Below are 20798 nucleotides of genomic sequence, written 5' to 3' on the forward strand. Positions count from 1 at the left end.
ATGTGCACGTGTGCGTGGATGAGAGAGAGTGACAGGGACTGTGTGTGAGTGTGTGTTCTCTTAGCCATATATATTGGCCCATGTGGACCCAGACGTGGAGTTTTGTAAGATAGACTTTATATTGGCTGTAAGGCTGGTGGCCTCCCTTACTTCATTTCTCTCTTAAAGAGAACCAACAGCCTTCAGGTCTTTCTGGACTGCTTGTTGGTGGGAACTAGGGAACCTTTTCTCCTTAAAGGTACTGATTCTTGCCGAGTACCTGGCCCTTGTAGAAAAAAAAAAAAATGAGTGATCTGCTGGAAGACGGCTCTTTCATGTTCACATCTGAGTCCGTAGGAGAGGGACATCCAGGTGAGTCTTCAATCACTGTAAGACACCTGTGTGTGAAATTAAGGTCACAGAAGTGAAATATTAAAATATTTACTCTAAGCATTTTACAACGTCAAAACTATCTACATCTAGTTGTAGAAATGCCTAAAACATGAAATTGAAAAAAACATGAAAAACGATTTTTCAGAAACATACACATATATATTAACATATAAAAATAAACTCTACAGTACTTGTCCAAAATAGATGTGTATTTACTCTCCAAGCACTGTTGGTATTTCATTCACAGTAGCACTTTTACTCCTTATGAGCAGCAGTAGGGGAATGAGTGTGACGGGGTAGTGTAAGGTTGCACGCCAGGGAACAGACTGACATGTGGGCTCCATGCTGGCTCTGGGCCACAGGTTTCATGTTTACATTAGTGTGTTTAATGCGGATCAAATATATGTCAATCCAAAAGACATGGCTGCTTCAGAACAGCCTCATCTAATAGACTTGAATCTAATAGTTAATATGAACTATCACAGTTTCTGTGTTTGATTAAACCTGTAGGGGTTTGTATGTTCTCCCCGTGCTTGCATGGGTTTCCTCCCACAGTCCAAAAACATGTATGTCAGGTTGATTGGTGACTCTAAACTGCCCATAGGAGTGAGTGTGAGTGTGTGAGGTTGTTTGTCTCTATGTGGCCCTGTGATGGACTGGTGACCTGTCCAGGGTGTACCCCTGCCTTCCACCCAAAGAGAGCTGGGATAGGCTCCAGCAGATCCCTGTGACCCTGGTTAAGGAATAAGTGGGTACAGATGATGGAAGGATGGATTAAACCTGTTTTATTTAATAATAAAAATGTAATTAGTTTGTGTCCATGGATTATGTTTTTCATGTTTGATATGGTTATCTCTTTTCATTCAGGTTTAAGAAATTAATGGCAACACTAGCGCTTGCAAGCCATAAAGTAGTATATTAATATTACTAAACAGATTATAAATTGAAATACATTTAAACAGTAACAGTTCAATAAGATATCTCTTCACAGGATAAATTCTGCTGATAAATATTGTATATTAATAAATGCTTAATGTCTTTACAGCTGTGTACAACTACATTATTAATGTGGTGTAAACCATTTATGATATACTACTCGTGATGCAGAATATGGCATTTCTATACTGGGAAAATGTAATGATAAAAGTTAAAATGTACTCTACCCTCTACCCTTGTCAGTGTGTTGTAATCCCTTCACAAATATGTAAGCTTACAAAGTCCCCTGCGCTAGATCGATAATAAGTAAACGCAGCAGATGCAACCAGTTGTGCAGCTTCACAGACACTGACTGAATGTGACAACTGCGGGCCCCCAAAGTTTTGTAAAACCTTGAGAGTTAGAAAATAAGTAAATAGCACAATATTATGCTTATAATCTAAAAACTGTCAGTGTGAAAAAAATTCCAGTCTTACCCAAACAATCTTTTGAAATAGCATGCAATGTGAGCCATCTTATCATCTTATCTATCTTAGTAATAGAAGTGCTGTGAAGAAAACCAGATCACTAGGATTGTTTTTTTTTTTTACTACTGCAACTTTAACAGGTGATTTCCTATACTAGCTAAAGGAAAAACTGCCGGTCGAGATGAAATTTGGCCACGTGTTTGTATATTTACTTTATTACAACCTCACTGTTCAGTTGAAAGTTTCTGTTTATATAAGGTCTTTATTCTGGATTCTGTTTTTGCTTACTGTTAAATAACAGTGCAGCAACCAAATTCTAGTGATCAAATTCATGGGATAAAGATTTCCCTATACAGATTTTGAATTTACAAAGTGTTTGACCTTGGTAGAAAGTTGCAGCAAACACACTTTTTGCTTTGATAAGGTACCTTGAGGTCTGGGCTGTTCCCATAGATAATGGCCATTTCTGGGGGCATCAGAGTGAGACCTGTCATAAAAATAAGTAGTCTTACACCTGTAACTCTCTAAACCAAAGACGAAAACATTTTACGTCAACCATACCGCTGTGTGTTTTTAAATTATGTGTATTTTAAAGTGCTCACTGTACTGCAAAGACAAATCAATTGTATGTTGATGTTTCTGATGTAACACATGTATTGCATTGCTTCAGCGGGATGGCAGAGTGATGAATGGAGCGCGTTGTGAGGCATTGTCCTGCTGCTGCACTCTTAATTCCCACTGATACAGATAAAGCCCAACACTCTTCCTGTTTGAAATATTAGTGTGCCAACTTTCAGAGAAATATTTGTAAGCTTGGCCTCCTGTGCAACATCGTCTATTATTAATCTTTTGCAAAACCCAAGGTAATAGTACTGCAATGCAAAGCTTGTTTTCTGTAATATATTTATATCCCTTTCGTACCTGTTATATATTTCAGTGCGATTATAAATCCAAATCACACTGTTTTTACTTAATGTTTGTTGTTTCCCCACAGATAAGATTTGTGACCAGATCAGTGATGCCGTACTGGATGCTCATCTGAAGCAGGACCCAGATGCCAAAGTGGCCTGTGGTGAGTAAACTTGAATTTGGATCAGGTTAATATCTGGCTTAAAAAAAAAAAAAAAAAAGTCATGTGAAGACAAAAAAAAAAAAACATGTGGTCAGTTTTGACATAACTGGCCCATCTGCCTGAATCTCACCTGGGTTTTAAGTTGCCAGCGATGCTGAGATTATTTTAGAACTGACCTCTGAATGTCATACGTAATCCTATCAGCCCTTTCATAGCCCATTCAGCTATTTTCATGTTTTTCAAGTTTAAAAGTAGACATGAGTCCATGGATTTTGTAAGATCACAAGTTATTTGAAATCAGATATAATATGTTGATTGTATTGACAGAGACGGTGTGTAAGACTGGAATGGTGTTGCTTTGTGGGGAGATCACATCTCGAGCCAATGTGGACTACCAGAACGTGGTGAGGGACACCATCAAACACATCGGCTACGACAACTCAGAAAAAGGTGAGAACATAACATGGAAACCACCAAAAAAAAAGAGTCAAAGTGCTCTGTGTTGTTACCTTTTCTCTCGTTCACTCACTTTTTGTAAGGGTTCGACTATAAGACGTGTAACGTCCTCGTGGCTCTGGAGCAGCAGAGTCCTGACATTGCTCAGGGCGTTCATATTGACAGACGGGAGGAGGACATTGGAGCTGGAGACCAGGTAGGACTCCAAACAGGACAAAGTGTCCTTTAGCACATGTTGGCTCACAGGCTGTTTCAGAGTGACAAAAACCAAACATTAGTTTGTTTGACTCACTACTGCAGTGAAAAAGTGAAAAAAAAAAAAAAACATCTAGTAAGATGAATCAGTGTTTTGAGTTTTTATTTATAAAACTTCAATCAGACAATCATTAACTATGTGTCCAGGTAGCTATTGGAACTTGTTGACTTTTTTATTTTTTTATTTCACTGCCAGAAAATCAACAGTGGTGGGAGGTGGGTAAATACTCTCGATCGGGGACAGCCAATCAATGTTCCTCAAGTGACACTGCCCTGCTTGTTTTTCACTCTCTGCCCTACCTATCAGCCAGTGGGAAGGGCAGGTATATTTGGAAAACATTGGTTGGCTGTCCCTGATCTAGAGATTAATATTAATACTGAACTAAAAAAACAAAGTGGAAATCAATATGTAAACCCATGAAACTAGTTTTGCTAAATCTTTTATATGATAGGATATAATATATAATATTTATATATAGGATGTAAAAAGAAGTTGGCAGAATCTTTTTATAAACTTTTTCTTAAAATCTAATTTTATTTAAAAATATATCTTATTTAACATTTGATCAGATTAAATTCTATTTTTAGGGTGTCAACAACTGTTTTTCTTTTGGCCTATATCTTTACCTTATGCTGGTATCACTATAATTAGCTGTAGCTGTCTCATCATTGTAGTACCATGCAAAGAAATATCTGCAGCCTTTTTGTTACAAATTCAGTCAACACCACCATTGCCAAATGCTGCTGATTGCTGTTATTTCACTGCACTGGCCACACGTTTCTATCCTCGTCCCTCTGCAGGGTCTGATGTTCGGCTACGCTACAGACGAGACAGAGGAGTGCATGCCTCTCACCATCGTCTTAGCCCACAAACTCAACGCAAAGATGGCTGAACTCAGACGCAACGGCACCATCCCCTGGCTGCGCCCTGACTCTAAAACACAGGTGAGGTTATAGTATATATTGTATTACAACAAATGCAATGGACAAAAACAGAAGGGTGTCTTCTAAATGATTTGCCAGCATTAAAAACAGGATCAACAGTGGCTCCTTAGCCCCAAATTTTGTTTTAGAGTTTTCGATAAGGAAACTTTAACCATCCTGTGGGGAAATTTGGGTCACTTGAACAGTAGCAGTACAAGAAATTGATTTCTCATCTGTCCCACAGGTGACGGTGCATTATGACCAGAAGGATGGAGCTGTGGTCCCCAAGAGAGTTCACACCATTGTGATTTCTGTCCAGCACGATGACAACATCTCTCTGGACGAACAGCAGATGGTCCTGAAGGAGAAGGTAGAGTCTCATGAACACACCTGGGCTGTACTCTGACTATTGAATTCACATATTTGGTTTTAATGTTGCATTGATTCCATCAGGTGATCAATGCTGTGGTTCCTGCTAAATATTTGGACGACAAGACCATCTACCACCTCCAACCTAGCGGACGCTTCGTCATTGGAGGACCGCAGGTGATGATCACACAGAAACAGATTATTTAATCTAAAAAACAAATATCACAGATATTTATTCGTTTCTTCATTTTGAATCACCAGGGTGATGCTGGGGTGACAGGCAGGAAGATCATTGTAGATACATATGGAGGTTGGGGTGCTCACGGTGGCGGAGCGTTCTCTGGCAAAGACTTCTCAAAGGTGGACCGCTCTGCCGCCTACGCCGCTCGCTGGGTGGCCAAGTCTCTGGTCAAAGCCAAACTGTGCAGGAGAGTTCTGGTTCAGGTGACTGCACAGCTTCATTATTCCATACAAACATGCAGCAGAATTAGTAAATGCCCAGTATTTCAATGGCATCGGTGTGTGCTCATTTTAAAAAGAATTCCACTGTGCTGTCTGTGTGTCTTGCAGGTGTCTTATGCCATTGGAGTGGCCCAGCCTTTGTCCATCTCCTTGTTCACCTATGGTTCCTCCCAGAAAACAGAGTCAGAGCTGCTCCAGATTGTCAACAAGAACTTTGACCTGCGGCCAGGGGTCATTGTCAGGTGAGAGTTCCAAAACATCGCTTCATTTGTGTGTGTGTGTGTGTGTGTGTGTGTGTGTGTGTGTGTAGATTTTTAAAAGTAATTATAGCATCTTTCTAATTGTAAAAAAAAAAAAAAAAATAGAGCTGAACCGTCAATTTAAAGAAAAGTAATAGTAGGTTGACTCTTTCAATCATTTTTTACACAGAAATGCCAAAGGATTTTCTGCTTGTTTATATCAAATGATAGTAAATATTTGTTTTGGACAGGTGATTAGATAAAAAGGCCAATCAAGGGCGTCACTTTGGGCTCTGAAATACTCACAAGCATTTTTCACTTTTAGACATTTTATAGCTTAAATGACTGAGAAAATCAACAAAGTGATAATTTGATGAAAAGTCAATATTAGCAATAATAGGGTTGTATTAATAATTAACTGCAGCCCATGGAAAATTGAGACAATCCTGATGAAAACTGGTGCAGTCTGTGTGCTGCTGTTGCTGCCTTTTAAATATTGCACTGGGGCTGTCAAAGTTACACATTTTGATATTGTACATAACATGGCTTTAAGATGAGTCTTTTTACTGTTTCTCTACATTCACATTTCCCCCAGTCAGTTTGCAGTGAAGGCTACATTTAATTATATATAGTTAATTACAGATTTCCCCCATGGACTACATAAAAATGTAGGCCAGTATTATCATATGATGTACTTACAGTCCTTTCTCACCACTCATGTCAGCCTTCTGTATCCTCCCCTCAGGGAACTGAAGCTGAAGAGGCCGATCTACCAGCAGACGGCTTCTTATGGCCACTTTGGTCGACCTGAGTTTACCTGGGAGATCCCCAAAAACCTTGTCTTCTAAATACTCCATCCGTTTCTCCCAGTCGACCCTGGAGGTTGAAGAGGCTTTGTGAGCCTCAGCTGTCAGTTCAAATATCTGAAAGGACATTTTCAACAGGAGGAACTAAAGCCAAAGTTAGGGATAGGTCAGCTTTAAAGAGATAATTGTATTCAAAAGTTGTTGTAGACAATGGACATATAATGAGGAGAGGCATTGCAGAGGACATCTCAGTAGCCAATATTTTTCTGACCCACAGATTTCATTGATTGGCACTTCAGAAATCTTAGTGAGTAGTCAAAGAGTTTGTGATGTAAAGGAACACTGCAGCAGATAAGCTGTACACCGCTAGAAGTACAGAGCTGCAAATGTTCATTTGTGATGTACAGAAGCAATCTCAGAGCTTCAGTTTCAAAATGTGCTCTGACCATAGCAAGTAGTTTATCATTGACAATCAGATGTGTCAGCAGTGCACAGTATGTCCTAGGGCTCATGTGACCTACCAAGAAGCTGTCTGTTAATTTCTCTTCGCAAAGGAGGCACTGTAGCTCATTTCAGCAATCTCCAGTCAGTTTTTCATGTTCTTCTTTCAGAAGTGAGGGTCTTCATTTTCATTCAGAAAGCGATGACAGCATATGGAGTGATTGGAAAACTGTTGGACATTGCTCTTGGAAGTCAGCTTGGGTCTGTTTAAATATTTTCCTTGGTTCTTTTCCAGTACTCAAGTACTCAAATCCTTTTGTTCTACTTGGGGTCAAGATTCCTCTTCTAGCCACGTCCATGGTGGTTGGTCTCATGGACCTTAAAGTTCCTAACCAAAATTTAGCAACTTTGACATCAGACTGCTTAGAGATAGTCTTTTAGACTTTACCTTGACCATCCTGGGTAATTACTTTCTTCCTTATCTCCTCAAACAACTCTCTTCTTTTTTCCTCTTGTCCATGCTTATTGTGGAGCAGACAATGATTTGCATGGAACGGAAGTGCACCAGGCCTCCATTTATTTCTTTTTTTAAACACTTGGCCCTCATCTTTCACAATACTGTAAAAGATGGCGATGAAAGAAATAAACAGAAAAGCAACCCTCAGTTTGGGAGCCCACTAGAGGCCTGGCTCACTTCTGTTCCATGAATATGCAGCATTTCTCTCTTGCATGTATTATTGGTATTTGCAGCGTTTGGCCGTTGTGGCACGGTTGGCCTCATCGGCCACCGTACAGGAGGAAAGATTTAGAAATGCTTCATGTCTGTAGAGGTTTAGCACTTTCATGGTGCTTTTTTTGTAAGAGAGATTCTCTTTAAGATGTTGATATGAGTCATAGGCCTGTCAACTTTCTGGTCAGAGAAACCGGACAATGTAAATAATTAAACAATAAAAAATGTTCAATGAAAATTATAAACCGCCTCTTTTTATTGCCATCTGGATGTAACTTACATTAACTATTGAATTATGAAAAAAGTTTAAACATTTTCTTTTTTATATTTTATTTTTTACTTCTTGAACATTAAGGCATATACATACAATCATGACTTTATCAAAATAGAATTTACAACCTAAAACTCTTTGGTTTTCATTATCAAAATAATAGATAAGGCACATGGGGAGGATTTTGCACTTTAAATGACAACTGGGTCTCGAGTAAAAGATTTTTGGGATATTTACAGCTAGTAAGTTTGTCAGAATGCTCTCGACAATGATCTGCTGACTGCATGGGAAAGTCCAATTTGCCTGCAGATATTTAGCCTTGTTTCTGTGAGCAGCATAAGCATTCTTACAAGGCCCCTTATACAGGAATGTTTTTTCTTCTAAGTGTTACATTAACAAATATAACCTATTATATCATGACTAACCATCAGTCCTAGAACAGTAACAAAGCAGTCACACTTCTACTACACATGACAAATATATAACAAATCCACACACATAAAATGAAAACAAAACAAAGCCAATGGAAGGCAACAAACAAACAGAATTTGTTCTGCTTTGAATCAAACAATGCAGCTGGTGGTGTAACATTTTCCTGAGTGCAAAGATCAGATCAGTAAATGAGAACCAGACTGAAATGAAATAAGGAGATGGTGGTCAAACAGACAATGTTCAAACTGTTTTTGTAGTGTTCAATTGGGAACAGGAGCCTTATGCATAGTTTTCTAAGATACATGAACCATTAAGTAAAATAAAACACTTTTAGTAAATGTGTAGTGGCAAAATGAGCAGCATGAAAAGCACCATCATTCAGCTTAACGTTAAAAGTACACCAACCTGTCATTTGTTATGCATTTTGGTCAAAAGGTGATGCCAGGTAGAATAATCTGAAGACCACCAGTGAACCAAACCCAGAAGCACAAGCTGGAATTCAAGTGATCTTCATTTTTTGCTACTTACAGCAGCTCCAGCTTCTTAGTAAATTTAGAAACATTACTCCGATTCCAACACAAACACATGCAATAAGCAGTTTGACCAGTAGGGAGAAGCAAGTGATCAGTGGTGTGGCTGGTGTTTGAAACTCCCAGCTCATTCCACTGAAGACCATGCACAAGACTTTCCTGTTCAGTCTTGTTGACAGTGTTCATACATTCAGTCTGAGAGTCATTTACTATATTTCAGTCATTCTGTAACAAACTGTAAAACTGTTTTGGTTAATGCTCTTTTAAGCATTTCCACTCACAATACTGGCACAGTGATACTTTCACTGTGACAAGGCCAACTAACAGGGTTATTACTGCTGTAAGATCTCTGTGTGTTAATAATAAACTAAGATGTAAAAAAATTCCAGAAAATATAAACAGTAATTCTAGCAGAGCTCTGTTGAGTCAGTGGTGCAAGTCAAAGTCAATGCAAAATCAACAATTGAATATCTGAAGAAAGAAAATGTTAAAATATCAAGACAGAGTGGCTATTAGCATGTAAATGAAGTGATCATGGGAAATATCTGCTCTCGTATTCCAGGATCCTGCTCCTCCACAGTTCGATCCTATGAACGATCTTATTGCTTTCACTTATCAGACTGCTTTCGTAATCACAGCTAAACTCAGGTTAACAATGACAGGATAAAGCTGTTTGTGTTATAGCACCAAATCCACAGGCTGACTGACACTTGGCACATACTGTTGCAAGATAACACAAAGGCAGGACAGTTCATCTAAGTTATATCTTAGATTACAAATACTTCCTTTTCCCTTTGACCAGCTGGACATGCTGAAAAAAAAAAAAAAAAAAAACTCCATCTATGGAGAGCTCTGAGATTCAAAGAAAAAGTAAGAAGGTAAAGCAATAAGAGCACGTTCTGCTCCTCCTCACTCGGGAGTAATGACATGCAGATCTTGGTCCGTAGGACCCGGAAACACGTGGGATGCCTCGTCACAACTCAATAAACCCAGAGCTCTGGATTGAATTAGCGAATACATATTTGGCCTGTGGACACAGTGACATCGCTCTTTCATATTCTTTGGCAGAACTCTACAGAGAAGAAGTTTGATACTATTTGAGGTTTAAGGTTGATCCAGGGTCAATCCTACAGTTCAGTTTATGAGGCACATCATCTCCCACATTATCCAGACATGAATATATATATAGAGCATGGAGCCTATGTCCCATGGAGACTCCAAAAACACGGTCAGCCTTGCATGCGTGGAGTTGCTGGTAGTGTATATTTTAAAGCTGCATTAAGTGACAGAAGTTGTCAGTAACTTTGGCTTGAAGACAGCATACAATCAATAGGCTGATTAACTACAACAGTCGGCTAAAAACAACTAAGGTCTTTGCAGAATAGGCTGTTGTTCCCTCACGGGTGTCGCTCTATGAAGAACTCTGACTGCAATTGTTTGACTTGATAATATATCAACAATATTACTTGATGAAGGTTTAGATGATTGCAAAATGCAGACTGTTGCCCTGTTCTAGTGCCAAGTTTAGGCAAAGCATTTATACACCTTTCCATCTGACTGCTTTAATTTATTGCATTCGTCTATTCACTTGTAGGTAAACAAGCTGCAGGTTTAAACCTCACTCCCACTGGAACATTGATACAGTCTTTTCTCTCTGTCTGGATCACTGTAATACTGTCAGCTAGGCTGTCCAGCAGCCTTCACAATGAAAGCATCACGGCAGTCACCTGAAGTGGAAATGTTCCAAGGCCATTTACAGAGATAGGTTAGAGGATCTCAGGGCAAACCGTACATTTTTTAATCTGATTACTGGTCACTGAGGACAGGATTGGGTTGGCAGAAATTCAGGTTTCAAACTTGTGCAAAGTGCAAAATGCAAAAAAGTTCTTTAGAGATGCAAAGCTTGGTCATGGTAACAATACAAGCTGAGGACTCCAGCAGTGGGAGTAGACATACAACCCTGGGGTTAAAATAGTAGCACCTGCTCTGCCATGAAAGGCTGGTGCACTGGCCTGGTTCATCATCAAAGCTTCAGATGAGTGTGGCTGGAAATGAATAATTATATTCATTTGACAACCAGAGTTTGAAATGAATAAACAAGCCAACAGCGTGGCAGCAAGAAATGCAAGTGAGCTACAGTATGGACATGTTTTCGGGTTGGTGTGAATGTGGTTGTGAGTGTGTTCCCAGCGTGTCCACCTTGTGTTCTCTACCAATGGGTCCCAGGGTCCCTCCTCTAGCAAGCACCACCATAGTGTCACCTGATATGCTGGAAAACTCAAAGGCAAATGTCCCGTAAAACAACATGACGATGACACAGAAGACCCATTCGAAGATGGCTGATGCATGTTGGAGGACGAAGCTCTCCTGACAGAAAAACACACCACCTGGAAACATGGTTAAGGACAGCAACAGCAAAAATATAAGAAAGAAGAGTAGTATCCAGCCTTTCATCAAAGTCTAAGTCAATATCTCAAAATCACTAATAATTCATGTACTAATAATTCAAAGGCTTCATAGCATCTATCAAAATCAGAATCAATCTTATGTACAGCTGTAAAATGACCCATAGAGACTAAAGACTTTCTAAGGCCCTTGAAGGCTGCCACCTATTAGTGGCTGGAAAGGATACTGAGCACCAAGGCTACGAAGGCCATCAGGGTCATGCAGAGTCGCAGATGGGCCACGTTGTACTCCCCTTGGGTCTTTGCGAGTTGGTAAGTCAGCGCTGACTGCAGGCACACAAACAGCATACCGGTGGGGAAGGCAATGCCTGCTCCGACATAGTGGAGAACTTTGGCATTGTCCACCTGCCGTATGAGAATGGGAGACAGGAAGGTATGGTAAGAGGCAAAGTGAGAGGTTAACAAGGAAAAAGGGAGTAATACGCAGAAGTCAGCTCACAGAAAGATATGGACACATGATTGAAAGAAAAAACACCCAGTCGAAAGAATCAGAAGTGGGGTCAGATTATCCGTTGCTGTGTAATACTTTGTTCAAAGCCTCTCAGACTTCTTCTAATAAGGTGCCAAGTAAGAATAAATGAAAATGATAGGGTCATTATGTAGAAAACAGAAGCATAACAAGTCTAACACAACGCCTCATTTTCCCTGCTGGTCACAAGAACAGTAAGAAACAATGCACAAAAGAGCTGCAGCGGGAGCATGTGACTACTGCTCCCACTGCAGAATCCACACACAAACCCAGACACACACTGCTCAGATGCACTGATCAGAGAAGATAAGACATTCAGTGGTCATTAACCAAAGCTAAAAACATATCTCTAAGGACTACAGCAATGTAGACTGATGACAGATAATTGCTTTTCTTGGCTAATGCTAAAGGTTAAAATCCTTAGCGCACAGAATAACAATCCCTCACATAATTCTAACGGCTCATTAGGGCAATAGCCCAGAAGTTATTTCACTGACCCAGCTAGTACATACTACACATTCTTATCCTTAAAGTGAGAAAATAATACTTCCAGACAGTAAAATTCAAAAAGCACAGACAATATGAGCCTTTCCTTAGAGCTGCCTGTGACATTTCCAGAGCTGGACATGAAGATAGAAGAAAAACCACAGCTAGGACTTCCACGTTTGTCCACAGCTTTCATGTCAATAAAGCTATGTTTTGGTCACAGTGGTAATTTTATTTAGTAGTACCTTGTATAATAAAGTGACTCTCACCTCTACATCTACTGTAACTGCATGATACTAGCACCCTGGGAGACTTAGTGCTGTAGTACTGCCAAGCACTTGTATTTAGTAATGGAAAAACACACAAAACCATATCCATTGTTTTTCTGGCACCTTCTTGTTTTGACTTTTAACACCCATACATGGGCTAAATGAATGAACCACCAATATTTAGAACTTAACTCTGCAAGTACTGTGATAAACTACAGTTTCATTCATAACAACTGCAGCTTTAGTCCACACACTCTACAATGCTATGGTCTGCGCTGGTCTGTGTGTGTGTGTGTGTGTGTGTGTGTGTGTGTACTTTATGTGTGTGTTGCCTGGTATTGCAGATTCTATCACTAAGTGCAGTCATTACATGCTGGCTTAATGATGCATTAAGCCATCAGGTAAATTTAGCTGTTCTTTATAAATGTTTTCACACTTTCATACTTTCTGCTGGGTCCGTGTGTTCTCCCAACAAGCAGGGTGAAAGGGTAAGGAGAAAACCGGACTGCGCTCAATATGGCTATATGTGTTCAGAAGATCAGAAACCACATTTCTCTGAGCACCTGCGTTCATGTGTCCCTGCTCAAAATTTCACCACAGTGTGTGCCTACACTTATATTTTGATATTCAGTGTCATTCCCAAGGTGTCAGACATGAGGTTCTACAGCATTGGCCCTTATGCAAAACACAGCTTAACGACTAAGCAAACCCAGCCTGATAAATCAGTCTGTGCATGCTGACACTGACCAGCAGCTCCCCTGCATAAATGAATAGTAACTGTGTTCACACAGCGCAATGCTTAGAATCAGTTAGTCACAAAAGTAAATGGGTGTGCAATAAGGGAATATTTGATATGTGTATGCAAAATAGAAAACAAAATGGTCTTATATAGCGCTTTTCAGTGAGTGTATAATTCAGTAATTCAAGGTGTTGAAAGTGTGCAGGGTGTTAAGTGATGTGAGGATGCACATGTGGGAACAAGCCCAACGAACATTCAGCTTCAGTTTTCTTTTTCATAAAGTGAAACTACTGACTTCCAACCGTTTATTACACACCTTCTGTTCCAAGTGGATGCTATAATCTGTTAGTGTCTGTTACTGTCTCTTAGTGTTGTCACCTCCACCACCCATTACAACAGCACTTTCACCAGACCTTTAGCTTGGCAACATAAAGTACATAAAGTAGATTTTGCATATAAAGCCTCTTAATACATGTAATTATTTATCAGTAAGGATTAAAAGCATTGCATCATGTGTCATTATTGCACATGTGCATGCTTGCAGCAAAAAACAGAAACTAAGGCTTTCTGTGATACTTTTGCATGTGCTCAATCATAATTTCTTAATATCAGAGCTGCCATTTTTAAGGAACTAGCACAGAACATAGCACAGGAATCCACAACCTGTCATTATCTGTACTTCAGTTTTTCGGATAGATTAATCAAATAAAGTATGATGTTTTAATTACTTATCATTAGAGGTGCTTGTAGGAAGATTGATCACTGTATCACAGCCAGGACAACTACTTCCCCATTTTCATTCTCTGTGCTAGTTTAAACTATGGACCCATGAGTAACACCCATATTTTTAACTAATTCTCAAACCTGATCTGAAAATGAGCATGCAGGTTTAACAGTCCAATCAGCTTTTATGGTTCTCCTTTCCTTTTCATATGTTCCTAAACACAGCTTCAGACCCAGCCTTGTCACATGCCCGGACTGTGTGGCAGCAATATGCTTCTCAGCCCAAAACATCAGACTGTCTGATGGGAAAAGCCCCAGTGGCCACACCGTAACTGTTCTTCAAAGGTCTTACAAACTGAAGCCATTGCCAGCATTATGTTAACCGCATTTTGTGTTTTTGTGCTTTCACTCTCTTTGAACTGTCTGGTTCATTTTCTCCACTGATTCAAACTTGCCTGTGGTGTTTGCTTCTCTGAGCCCATGAACTTGGATCTGCTTCATTTATGGCTTCATTTTGCAGCAGGATTTGTATTGTGCCATGTGGTTTCCACAGTTTATTCACCATCAATGACATCTTTATTTCCATCCCGCTGGAATGTCCCTGGCTGTAAGAGATACAGATCTGTGAGTGAGCAGCTAGGAAGAGGCCTGTGATTGGTTATAGATGGGGCCTCTGCTACACACACCCTGTCTGCCCAGCTCCTCTCCATGCATGGCCAGACTTGATGACTCACTTCCCCCTGGCTCTTCCCATATAATTCCTCCCAGTTCTGCAGCACAGAAGTCAAGGACCAGATCCCGGAAGAAAGTGATGGATGACCTTTGTGCACCCTTTGTGACAAACTACCACTGTATCTGTTCAACACTCAACATAATGTTGTTAAACAGTGACCTTCAGTCAGCAAAGTCCCATACAAAGGAGCACCATTTACTCACTAATTTCTCCACTCTACTCTGTTTCCACTTCTGATAGCAGTCACATCTACTAAAGAACTGAACCATCTTAAACCAACAAAATATTTGAAATCCTATTCAAAAAGACACAGGACTAAGGGTTTAACACACCAAAGCATCAAATTTACCCAAAGGTACTTAACTTTTGAATTCTTACATTGTTCATTACATTATATACATTAGAACCGGTAGACATAGCAAAGACAACATAGACTCAAGGTAATATTATTCCTCTTTGTAATGAAATATGTTTTTATTTAAGATGCAAATTTTTATAATCACACATATTTTAAAATTGGTATCAAAAAACTTAAGGGGTGAGTGTGAGCTGGTTATCCCAATATTCCCCATCCACAGTCAACTATTATATTATTTTAAAATTTGAAGGACAAGACTAACGTGTTAAACTTTCACACAAGCATCCAGCTTTTTATCAGAAACCAAACTGTCTATTTTATCTTAGAATTTCCCTTTTGAAAGTCATTTTTACAAAAATATCAAGGATGTTTCATTAAAACTACCCATAACTGAACAGGCACGCACGCACGAAGGTGTGGACGCACATGCACGCACACAGTCCAGGCATCCAGCCAGAGCTCCAAATATTTAAAGTTGAAGAAATCCTTTCCCAAAGAACAAATATCTATAGCTCAGGAATTCAAGCTGAGTTTCTTCACTTAATGTTTTAACACTGAACTATTAGACAAAGTAGCACTGTATGAAGACAGGACAGTCTTAAACAAACCTTAAAGTACATTTATTTTGAAATACCAGTTGTGCATGTCAGTGTGTGTGTGATGGGAAAAGGAAGGGTTATTAGAGGAAGATTAAAGCAGAAGCAAAAGGAGAGTCACAACCACAGGCCCCACTATCACTGAGAAACACATATTCCAGTAAAATGCTCTTCTGTTGCAACAAGCCATTATTATTACAGAATTTTGAGAGATGACGTACGCAATTTTCCAAATTGTTGCTCAGTAATGTTCTGTCACTCACCTTGTCAATTACTGAATGAATGTTCAGTAATTGATCTTGAATTGATTTTGATGGCTTACTGTCAGAGTCAGGGTGTCTGATTATCTCATTCCCATGCTGGGATAGCTTGACTTATTACTTAACAACTATTTCTTTATTAGATATTTAATCTTCATAAAGTCTGTTACTGTATTTCATTATTATGTTTATCTCACCAGGAGAAGAAACTTCTTCACGTTACCTGGAAGTTGCCCACCATGATGAGTCCAGCAGCACAGATCCAGCCTGTGGAAAGACTTGCTGTGTTGAGAACACAATTCCTGTGCTTCTCAATGACATGGGCATAGCGGAGCAGCACAATCACCATAACTGCAGAAAGAGACAGTAGTAATGTCAGTAATTTGTGCTTCTGATATTTGTAACACATCAAAGTCACTGTGCCAGACAAACTGTGAAATGCTGTAAGAAAAGCAGAAAGGCTTTTTCTGGAAAAGTACTATGAATGCTGGCTATTTTACAGGGCCTGGCTGCAATTTAATGCAAACACTCGCACTGCTCATTTAGCCAAGATACACAAGAATTCCTTGGAAGCTGATTGAGACTTACGAGAATTTCTCTGCCTAACAAGTGGAAACATCAGAGGCCGGAATTGGCGGGAAAGTGGATATGATACATGGGTAGGGGATGCTCTGCATAAGATTAAAAAAGTGAAAGGAAACAAAGTACAGTATATGGGACAGATGACTGCTAATGGGTTGTGATCGGGGGCATTGTTGGTGTTCTGAGGACTAGATGCCTGTTTGGTTTCCTTTTGTTAGCTCCTCAAGGCTGGTGCTTGACAAAGGCTGACTGGGCCTGATGAAAGCAGGGCAGAGGGGGTGAGTGGAAAAGAAGAGGCTGACAGAATTAAAGAATTACAGAGAACAAGGAGTCCCCCATGTCTTGACCTGATGCTTATACAATGACTCAAGAGACTTAACTGTTGTGTTAACTCTGTCACCCTCTCTGTGTGAGAGACAATTTAAGAGGACCTACACTGTCAAAAATGAACAAAAACAAAAATAACAGAGAGGAAAAAATTAATTCAGTGTCAGACTTCACAATGCAAAGCGAGTTCAGATATGTTGAGACCCATCCATCTAAATCCATTTTGTTCAAGTAAACACAAATGTCTATTATCCACAAAATATAAATATATACATATTTTTATTTCTTTGTTTGTTTGTTTACTTAATAGGAACCATACACATAAGCAATGAAACAGATGAGATTGGTATGTGACTGAGTGCAATGGATTTGATTACATAAAAATAATAAAAATGCATCAGTATCATTTCTATTCTTTAAGCCCTGCCTAGTAAGCATGTGTTTTTTCTTTTGTGAGCTGCCCTCTGTTCCCCCAACATTAAAATCATCTTGGCTGATTTCAGTTACAAGAATGGAAAAACAAATAGCAGTGTCTCCAGGCTCGGAAACAATTTGTCTTAATTTTTCCCTTCTCCTTTTTTAAAACGGAGAACATACTGCTGAAGGGACAAGAAAGTCAACTGCAGTTCATTTCATTAGATTACAGCATCTTAGCCTCTATGCTACAGACTGGCTGGCTGCACATCTTTCCTACAGTTTACAAAAACACCATGCTAGTGTCCACCTCCATAGGATTGGTCATCTTACACATAAACCTCCCTCACCAGATCGTACTCCTTTACTCTGAAGGAAACGCAGGAGAAAAAGCATACGGCTGGCTCAAACAGACTCCACAGAATGCTACCACAGAAATCACATTGCAACAATCTGAGCATACATATATGTATGTATGCTGTTAGAAGCACAGATGTGTTTTTGCGTTCACACACAGATCTGGATGGAAGCTAAAATCAGCCAGAGCACACCTCACAGTTAAACCCTGCTGTCCCCACAAGGGGATAAGTTTCAACACAAACACCCAGCTGCATTCTACCCACAGGAGGTATGCAGAGAAAGAATACATGCATTGTCTCTGAAACTCTGTGTGTGTACATGGACAGAAAGGTGGGAACTAGGATTAAAATGAAAATAAAATAATAAAAAAAAAACAATATGAGGCAATATACAGTATACAGTTCAATGAGTCCATGTTATCCCAGATAGAAGTGAGGCAACTGTAACAGGCACCATCTGCAAAGTAAGGCTGAGAAGCTAAGCATTCAGATTGGCAATGCTCTGCCACATGCCACAGCAATGAAACCTATTTTTGTAGTTGAGTAATAAGGCACAATAACTTGTTTTACAACCAATATTAGCATAAACTATTATTAGCATAAGTAATTGGATGATAAATTATGTTTGATTTTTTTATTTCTGTTTTGAAAAAATACAAAATAACTCAAATAGTAACATTGTTGCAGATTACTTTTTAGTCAATTAATGTGTTTATGTCCTATTGGTGAACATACTGTTATCAGATTTTTAACATCCCAAATATCAACATCAGTATCAGCCCTTTAAAATCCTGTACTTCGTCAGACTATAATCCTGTGTCTCCAGTAAAACCATTGCACCCCAAAATTAACAAATATTTTTGAAGCAATGATTATACAAACTTCTAGTGTCATGGCTGTTGTTCAGCTGCACTGCAGACACACTGTTTAAGGCATAGCTGTGTAGATACAATTCACTGGAAGATTACAACAGAATTAAATCTCATTTAGTTGAGAAATGAGCTGTCATCATGACTGAACAATAAAGTTATGTAGAGACAGGAAATTTGCAATACTGTGCTGACTTTAAACCCTGAGAACACAAACCCTGTTTGATTTCCAGATAAAATTTTTCTGAATTCATTTGTATTTGTTTTTGTGTAGTTACCAGTACAATCAATGCTCAGACAATTTCCCCCTTGCTTGCACTTACAAGGTGACCCACTGTGTTTCAGGGCTTATGGTAGGCTAACAGAACTGGTCAAACATGCTGGACTTTCATGGCAGCCTGAACAGACTTCACACTGAGCTGCAAAAGTTTGTTCTCTACCAGGATCTCTTAGGCACAGTATACTATGTGTAGTCCCTTACCATATACATACATACACAAATAAGCACAGAAAGGCTCTGACAAAGACCAGTGCTATAATTTGGAGACACAAACTGTATGATTTAAAACATTCTAAGTTATTTTCAATCTACAAGGTTCCTTGTTTAACTATTGGTTCATCTCTGACTCCCTTTCAGACGCAAGTACTGACAGTCGGCTAATGCTGTAGAGCCATGGACAACCCTTATGAAAAGAAAAACAAGGCAAAGAAACCTCTCCTGTGCTATATATAAACATATGTACATGGGTGTGTGTACACACACACACACACACACACACACACACACACACACACACACACACACCTAAGCCACAGATGGGAAACATTAACCAGATCAGCGTAGCGAGAACCAGCAGCTAACGCAGGAACAGCATGTGTAGACTCACAAAACACAGAACAGACCAGAGCTCATTCCCTTCATTTAAATTGTGTGTTTCCCTTTGTGCTTATTAAAACGTATGTACGTTTGGACATTTGTGCATAACCTGTACGAAACCATTCTGAAGTGTGTCATTTCTTCTTCCACTTTCATTCAATATGACCACAAAACCAGTTTTCAGTATGGATGTAGGTTTTTGCACAAGATCAGCATTTTTCTAAAAGCACAAAATCAAAGGAGCTGATCCAGACACCATTTGGCACCTACAACAATGAAGACTGATCTCTTCTGCTGATATAGTTGTAGGCACAAATATTTCCTAAATAAAAGTGACATTTTCTGTATTATTCATGAGCCCTATGTTAACTTAATCTATGTAACATAGTTCAGGTATAAAGGTAATTTATGCTGAAGCACTTAATAGAGCCTAAACTATTAGGAAAATGAATCAGCATTTTTTTCTGTTCTCATTTTTTTTCTGTGACACTTTGTATGTGTGTACACATGATGTCTTACCCATGAATGAGCCTGTGCTGCAGATAAGACTGAAGAAGCAGCTCTCTGGGGGAAGAGTCCCACATTTACTGCCAGAAAGATGAAACAAAAAGAAATTAGAGATCAGCCTGCACACACATCACAGCAACAGCACAATTCCTCTTCCATATTTAGAACTCACAAATTTAGTATGCGGTTAGCTGTAATAAGGAAGGGTAGGGGTGTTGAGCCATGCTTTTTCACATCCCATCATAAAGCCTTTGACTTTTCACCTATTGCATACCACCTCTCTTCTAGGAATGGTAAATGTTTGTATGAGAGGAAGGCCTGAGACAGTCAACAAAGACTGTCTGTATCCCAAGCTGCTCCTGCAGCATACAAAGCCTTCTCAGCTGTCTGTAGTCACATACACACATTTTTCAGTACATGGATGAAAACATAAAAATCAGTAGCCTAATACTCTGATGATTCGTTAACAACTCTTTGATAGATGTAGCATCTTGATGGATGGTTGTGATTTCACCTTAATGGTACTAGTAGTAATGCACATGAAAATGTTCAGTAATTGCACAAAAGAAAATTGAGGGCTACTTAAAATTTCTGGGGACATTACCATGTCATCTGCATTTACTGTAGAGAATGTATAAATATATACAAGAGCAGTTATTTATTTGCATTTTTAAAGATTTTCTTCAGAGTTTTATACTATCCAAAGTATTTACAATCGACAACTAGACTTTGATGTGGGCCAAAAAGTTTAACAAAAGAGCTGGAGTGTCTTGGTTTCCTCCAAAATGTAAGCTGACTCCTCTGTGTGTGTGTTTACATGGTTAGGAACCAACCCACGCTTTGCCTATGAACTGCCACGGTGGCAGGCAGGATATTTCACTGCAGTTATTTTCAGACACACACTTACAGCAACACACCCTTAAAAGAACGGTCATTCACTTTTCATCGGGGGGGGTCACATAAAACAATGGGACACTGTTCCTGTTTTTAATCACGAGACAGA

The 20798-nt window shown here is 39.3% G+C and overlaps 2 protein-coding genes across 2 annotated transcripts in view; one reads left to right on the forward strand and one right to left on the reverse strand.

The window, feature by feature from the left end:
• mat1a (methionine adenosyltransferase 1A) lies at positions 1 to 7770 on the forward strand. The gene is made up of 10 exons (XM_026308816.1): positions 1 to 351; positions 2770 to 2847; positions 3175 to 3297; positions 3387 to 3499; positions 4360 to 4503; positions 4727 to 4852; positions 4936 to 5028; positions 5113 to 5295; positions 5422 to 5555; positions 6298 to 7770. The coding sequence occupies exons 1-10, from the start codon at positions 285 to 287 to the stop codon at positions 6398 to 6400; spliced, it is 1164 nt and encodes a 387-aa protein (XP_026164601.1). The 5' UTR covers positions 1 to 284; the 3' UTR covers positions 6401 to 7770.
• Positions 7766 to 20798, reverse strand: part of LOC113131501 (transmembrane protein 150A) — a 20291-nt gene continuing 7258 nt past the window's right edge. The window contains exons 5-8 of the mRNA XM_026308817.1: positions 19808 to 19875; positions 16084 to 16211; positions 11395 to 11572; positions 7766 to 11149 (exon numbers count right to left, since the gene is read on the reverse strand). Of these exons, the coding sequence (XP_026164602.1) occupies positions 10896 to 11149; positions 11395 to 11572; positions 16084 to 16211; positions 19808 to 19875 (628 nt within the window). The 3' untranslated portion in view covers positions 7766 to 10895. The remainder of the gene's footprint in view (positions 11150 to 11394; positions 11573 to 16083; positions 16212 to 19807; positions 19876 to 20798) is intronic.

The sequence above is a fragment of the Mastacembelus armatus genome, chromosome 15 (assembly GCF_900324485.2).
Source record: "Mastacembelus armatus chromosome 15, fMasArm1.2, whole genome shotgun sequence".
NCBI lineage: Eukaryota > Metazoa > Chordata > Actinopteri > Synbranchiformes > Mastacembelidae > Mastacembelus > Mastacembelus armatus.